The sequence below is a fragment of the Ailuropoda melanoleuca genome, chromosome 20 (assembly GCF_002007445.2).
Source record: "Ailuropoda melanoleuca isolate Jingjing chromosome 20, ASM200744v2, whole genome shotgun sequence".
Taxonomy (NCBI): Eukaryota; Metazoa; Chordata; class Mammalia; order Carnivora; family Ursidae; genus Ailuropoda; species Ailuropoda melanoleuca.
Window position 1 is genome coordinate 1,274,637 of NC_048237.1, and position 6,962 is coordinate 1,281,598.

General features: G+C 43.2%; 1 protein-coding gene across 6 annotated transcripts in view; it reads right to left on the bottom strand.

Moving 5' to 3' along the window:
• CHD8 (chromodomain helicase DNA binding protein 8) overlaps window positions 1-6,962 on the bottom strand; it is a 58,832-nt gene that overhangs the window by 34,857 nt on the left and 17,013 nt on the right. For 3 of the 6 annotated variants that reach the window (XM_011235512.3, XM_011235510.3, XM_034648609.1), the window contains exons 2-4: window positions 2,904-3,961; window positions 1,661-2,032; window positions 566-951 (exon numbers count right to left, since the gene is read on the bottom strand). In XM_011235512.3, the coding sequence (XP_011233814.1) occupies window positions 566-951; window positions 1,661-2,032; window positions 2,904-3,746 (1,601 nt within the window). In that variant the 5' untranslated portion in view covers window positions 3,747-3,961. Of the gene's footprint in view, window positions 1-565; window positions 952-1,660; window positions 2,033-2,903; window positions 3,962-6,962 lie in introns of those variants that run through there. The other 3 variants (XM_011235514.3, XM_034648611.1, XM_034648610.1) reach the window with 2 other exon arrangements.

A 6,962-nucleotide genomic window follows, 5' to 3' on the forward strand; every position in this document is an offset into this window, starting at 1 on the left:
AATTAGCTATCTTTCCTGTGCCTTGTTGTTTCTTTCAAACTATGCTAATTTTGCACACTTCTGTTTAACAAATCATATAAGCATTGGGACAGAAAAAAAGAAAGGCCTTTCTGTCTTCTGTGATGGACAGATCACCTTGAACTACGGAGCTGCTAAATACAAGTAGGTCCTTAGGGACGCCTGGGTGGCGCAGCCAGTCAAGCGTCCGATCTTGGTTTTGGCTCAGGTCTGATCTCAGAGTCGTGAGATCAAGCCCCACATCATGCTCTGCACAGAGCATGGAGTCAGCTTGAGACTCTCTCACTCTGCCTCTCCCCCTGCTCTCTCTTGCCCTCTCTCAAATAAATACATCTTTAAAAAAAAATACACGTAGTTCCTCTCAATACTAATTTTTTTTTTAAGATTTTATTTTCCTAAGTCATCTCTACATCCGGTGTGAGGCTCCAACTTACAACCCTGAGATCAAGAGTCGCATGCTCTACCAACTGAGCCAGCCAGGTGGCCCTCAACACTAATTTAAAAACAAGTGCACTGTCCCAACAAATTAGCAAAGGATGGTACTCACTTCAGCTTACTCTTGCCCTTAGTTTTGGAGGTACCAGACGTTTTACTCTTCTTTGGCTTTTCTTCCTTGAGCCTCTCCCCACTGCTCTTCTTCCTGCGTTTCTTCTCACCTTCTTCCTCAGGCCGAACACTGGGCAACTCATCCTCGTTTAGGACTCGAGGTATGTTCTGCTCACCCCGGGCACGCGCCCTAGCAATAGCTTCTGCTACAATCCGATTGGCTTTCTCTTGCTTCTTCTGGTGCTCCAGCCTGCGGTTTTCCTCCATTCCTATCTTGCCCCCAGTATGAGGAGCAGAGCTTGCTGGTGAAGACAGAGCTGCCACTTCACTGGCACTTAGAACTTTAACTACAGAGAGCCCAGAAGAGGCCCCTTGGGAAGAGCCAGCCTACAGAAATAAAGACACTAAAATTTCAACATGCTTGTAGCTAAATAGCCTAAATAGCTTAAATAAAACCTAGCTCGAAAGCAGATAGGCTAGAAACTTTCCATCTCTAATTCCTCAAGAATTAGATTCAGATCAAGTCTTACTGAACTTAGACACGTCAGGGGAAAAAAAAAAGTGCATTTTTTGTTTTTTGTTTTTTTTAGTGGGAAGGGGACGATAAAAGGCAAGAATTGTGCCAAATCAAACTTCAATATCCTTTAGCCATGTTCCTAATGTCAATACACATCTTCATTGTTCTATGGGCAATCCTGATCTCTAGGCCAAAAGTAAATAAATTCAAATTCTACTCTTGGCCTACCTTTATCTCGGCGAGGGGTGGGAAGGGTGGGAGGAGTGATAATCACTTGACCTCTTTAGGACTTATTTATCTTTCAAATGAAAGAATATTGCCAATCACTTTTACTCCACAACATTTGGAAAAAGATTGTAAATGAAACAGCTCAAAGACAAATATTAAATAAATCACCTCTTATCCCAAACCTAACAATGACCCTCAAATCTTTTCATATAATTAAAACAAGGTTTCCACGGGTAAAAGAAATAAAAACCTGTATTTCATTCAGTCCAGAGGCATGACTCCAGTGATCCCACACTCCACAATGAGCGGTTGCTGAGGGGGACAACAGGGGGCGGCCTGTGGAAGTCTTACCTGTGGCTGCAGCACCACCTTGAGTGGTACTGAAAGTCTTTGTCCTGGGCTTTGTCCTGGCCCCATTATCTGAGCCTGCTGCACAGAGGAGAGAGCCACTGGCTGGGTCGAGGGCGGCGGCGGCGGCTGCGGCTGCGATGCTGGCGGCTGTGGTACAATCTGGATTTTCTGCTGTGGCTGTTGCACCTGCAGCTGGATAGTTACTACTTTGGCGGGCTGCCCCTGAGCATTCTTGGCTTGGGTCAGGGCTGCCAGCTGGTTGCCCTGTAATACTATCTTGCCTGGTAGACTCCCTAGAACGACATGCCGGTGTCCTTGGGGACCTCCAGACTGTGGCTGCTGGAGGACCAGGGTGATGCGTTTCGATTCACCCTAGAGTGAAGAAAGGAAATTGCGAGAGAGGTGCAACATTAAAGAATGATATACTCTTAAATATTTACACCAGTTTTCCTCATGCTAGAACCATCAAAACTGAGTGTCAGAAAACATAGTACAATTTATTTTGTTTAACCACCTATCTGCCCTGATTGAGTCTTCTATGTAACACCTCTGCCCAGTGGCTATCAGGCCTATTACTGACAAACTACTGATGGAAGGCTATCTTCTAAGGTAGTCATTCCATTTTCTGGCAGTCTATTAGAACGGAAGTCTTTATAATCCACCCCCTCACAGCTTCTTTCCACTGGCCCTACTTATTTTAATACCATCCCTCCGCCACGAACTCTTTTGGCCCTTTATTCAGAGGCTAGAACCCCTACTCTCTTAAAATAGAAACTAGCCTTTACACTGGATAGAGGAGGACAATCTCAGTAATAAGAACAGGGAATACACACACATAGCTTCTGTAAGTCTTGCAAATATAAATAAATAATGACTCTTTGTTCCCATAGCATCCAGTATTTCTCATAAAACTTTATATCATACAGTTCTGTGAATTCCTGTTTACTGTCTGCCTTCCTGGAAGACCATGAGCTCTGTAAGGACAGGGACTGTGTCTGTCTTGTTCACCACCAGCTAGGCACAGTGTAAACATGTAACAAGAGCTCAAAAAATACGTCAACGTTAACTGCTTCCACCTAGAAAGTAGTAAGTACGTGGCTGTCAATGCTAACTGATTTTTTAAAGAAGCAAAGGTAGAATTTAAACAGGATTTCCTAGACATAGGTCTCATGCGCTCTCTTCTCACACAGTTGCTGGGCCCTCTACTAAACCAAAATTCACCTCCCCCTTTCACTCAAGTCACCTGGGTAGGTGTAGAGGTCAGTGTAACTGCAGGCTTCAGTGGGGGCCCTGTGGCCCCAGGGTTTCCAGCAGGAGCTGAACCCTTAACTGGCTGTAGGACCAGCTGCTTTACTGGTCGGCTGGGCTGGACAATGCGCTGAACAGTAGCCTGGTTCCCAGGGACCTTGGCGGCCAACACTGTATTACCAGAGACAATGGAAACACCTGGTCGAAGGGGAGTGCCGGTTAGCACTTTGGTAAAAGTAACTTTTCCACCATTGGCTGTGCCAGCCACCAGGGGCTGAGCTGTGCTGGTGATACCTTGGGCCTGAATTTGTGCCACATGGGCACCAGTGACTGAGGAGCTTGGTGGGGCCTTAAGGATAACAATCTTAGGGGCTGACTGAGGTGGCTGTCCTCCAGCACTACTGGAGGAGACAGCTGTGGCAGAGACACCCATGAAAGGATTCCCTTGGCTCAGGATCTCCTGGCTCTTGGAGACCTGCAAAAGTCCTGATGTTGGCGTCGGTGTCTGTAAGACAGGTTGGGCTGGCTGCTCCTGGCTGACGGGCTGAGTGGTATAATCATGCAAAGTTAAAGATTCTGGAGCTGGAGCTGTTGATTCTTTGGGAAGTTCTGTGGGGGCTGTCTCGTCTGGTGGGGGGACCAGGTCACTTGCTGATGAATTCCCCACATCACCACCTCCACCATCCTGGTTCATCTGATCCAAGGAGTCCAGAGAGCTTGGCAGTCCAAGGGCTTCCTCAATGGGGTCTTGTGTGACCTGGTTGAAGCTGTCATCAGTCAGAGAGTCCAGGCCAAATAAATTTGGGTCATCAAACAGATCCATGATGGGGTCTGCCATCTTGGGAAAGCAATGGAGGGTACTTTCCCAAGGTCTAGGGAGGGAAGGGGAGGGGGGGTACTGGCTCTCCCCTCCCCTCCCCTATTAAGAAAAAAATGTACACAATGGAAGAGGACTACTCTTCAGGTAAAGAGGCAAGAAACAAGTGCATGTCAGATTGTCCTGACCTTCATGGAGCAAGATGGCTAGGTCTTCAGAGGAGGATGGTGAAACTCCTGTTGTGAGAAGACAAATGAAGCAAAGTTGGTGACCTCAAGGAAAACTTCTCCTTCTTAGGCACTACCTCAATATCAACTGGCATCAAAATAATGAGAAGACGGAAATGTTAGGTAATCTGAGGACAGAGACACAGCAGAAAAAACACCCACATTTTTGCTTCAAACTAAAACTATAAAAAAAATAAACCAAACCCCTTTTTGGGCTCTTACACCTACACACTTTGAAGTTTGTCTGTCAAGATCTCTTGGCTGTCTCTGTCCATTTCTTTTTACAATTATCATTCTTAGTAGAGATCAGGGAGTTTAACATTCACTCACCTTCTATTTCAGGTTAAGCTGACAGAACTTAACAATATACCAGTAGCATTTCAATGACTGCAGATAAAGGTTTCTGAATACATTGCATTTCATAAATTTCCCTTGTATTTTAGATGCTTTCACTTACTACGGGCAAAAATAACCATTTTTAACCAAGCACACAGTACAATCCTTGCTACACCTTTAGTGTAATTTTAGCCAGGAAGTTTCCCAAACTTTATTCAAGCTAACATATCAATCCATACATACTATTTCTATTAAGTCCCCTCCCCTTTTCTCATATTTGAGATCAAAAACTTCCTTTGCAAGAAATTCAAAGACTTGTACATTTTAGTTCCACTTATATTCCCAACCTTCTTTCTCATCATTTCCTATATATACCCTACATACCAGGCGAACTAGACTACACAGTTCCCCTAATGTGATTCCTATCTGCATGACTTTGCCTATTATGCTGTACCTTCTGCCTAGAACACACCCGCCCCCACTCCCAAACATCTCTCCCAGCTGAAATCTTTCCTCCTCTTTCAAAGGTCTTCCTTCTATTCCAAAAGGTGAGCCCTGAACCTCTGCCCTTTCATGGCAAAGCAATTTGTGATGACTTGGTCCTCCCTCTCACCTTCCTTAAACACTCACAGTGTTGTCTGCACCTTTTTTAAAGCACTTATACTTAATATTTTACTAAAATGACCAGTCTCTTGTCCATATTCTCTGAAGGCCCAAATGGTTCCTTTGTACAATTATAAAAAGCTGCCTGCTCCTTAAGATGCTTGTCTGCCATCTGCTGGAAAATTGTCATACTAAACATATTATCGATGATGATAATGAATATGTGCAATGCACACTCTGCACAACCCTGCATGGTGGCCCAGCTGCTCTTTCCCCAAGAGACAAAAAGTTCCTGGATGGTAGGAACCATGTCTCAGTTATCTGTGGATCCCTAAAGAACCAGGAGGATATCACATACACAGTAGCTACTCAAAAAAATACTTAATGAATTAATGTATTTGCTTGCAGTATATGGAATGAACCATTCAGTCCTTATAAAAACTAAATGGTACTCCCTGATTTTAAGATGAGACAGTAGTGTCCCATCTTCAAAAACTGTCCTACAAATAACTGAAAGCATGTTTACTAAAACCACATCTGAGGATTTAACTTCATGAAAATGTTGGAAAAAGGAAAAACTAAAACAAGGAATTATGAGTACGCCACCATATAACTAAACTATACGAAAATATGAAAGTTCTTTGTATATGATGTCTATACTTGACAATTCAGGAAAGCCTTGCTTGATAAGACCTTTTCTCTTAACTTTTAAAAGACACCACAGAAGAAATTTGTCAGTGACAGAGTACAGACTTTACTGAAGACTTTTCCATACAACCCATAAATTACTTTTTCCCTTCTTCAACTTATTACAGTTATCCTTATGAAACAATAAAACGTGGGTAAATAGCCCAGAAACTCAGATATAAAGAGAACAGACTAATCAGTAGTTGGCAAAACAAAATCACAAAATACACACGGCATCTCCACCAATGCTAAACAAGATCTTCCTTGCTTCATTAATTGTACACCCTTCACATCTCCCCCAGGATCCATGTGGCTTCCCACTTTTGGCTAAACTATTCCACCAGCTCATTCCAGCCTCTTTATCTAATACCTGCCCCAAAGTTGCCCCAAATGACAATGAGTAAAGCTATACATATTTCTTGCTTTAACAAAAATCTACTCAATAATTTTTTGAATTTCCTCAACACTACCATCATCTTTTTTCTAGCTATGCCCTACTTGGCTACCTATTATCTTTCATCTCATATTTACTGCCACAGAAGTTACATTAAATAGATCTCATTAGGTGTCATACAAAACTACAATAAAAGTTTCCACTAACTGGAAATTTATGCTGATAATAGTTTATAACCTGCCTCTTCTTCCACGGGAGGTTTTGTCCTTTCCACTACCCGCTATTCATTCCTTTCCTCCATAGCAGCCTGATATCAGAGAGAAATTTCACTTTTTTCATGGGAGAAACAAGGCTAACAGTTTCTGAAATATTTCCTTACCCTCATACAACTCAAGAGTAGTTTTTAAAGGTCAATCAATGCATTTATCATTTATCTCCCTTCCCAGTTTTTGGGCCAAATTTCTACTTTTCCGGTTCAGTCTGGGCCTAATAATTTAAAAACATCACCAGTGACTTAATGCTACACCACCAAGTTTCACCACTTCTTAGTCCCCTCGCATCAACTCACCTCTACTGATCTAATTCATTTTGTACATATTTTTTTAATCCTAGTCACCTGATTCTTTTCTAACTCCCATATTTAAGTTGTCCTTGACTCTCAAAGATGAAACCTTCTCCCATCATACCTCTTTCTTCAACCCTCCTTATACTCCTATTTTGTGGGTCATCCTGGCTATATCCACATCTGGCCTACTCTATCAAGCTCATCTATCACATGAATTATCTTTCTATGGTTCAAATGCTGGTAGTAACAATAAACAGATGTTAAGGGACGCCTGGGTAGCTCAGTCAGTTAAGTGTCTGCCTTAAGCTCAGGTCATGATCTCAGGATCCTGGGATCAAGCCTGCGTCCAGCTCCTTGCCCAGCTCCCTCCCTGCTCAGTGGGGACTCTGCTTCTCTGTCCCTTTGCCCCTCCCCCAACCCCCCCC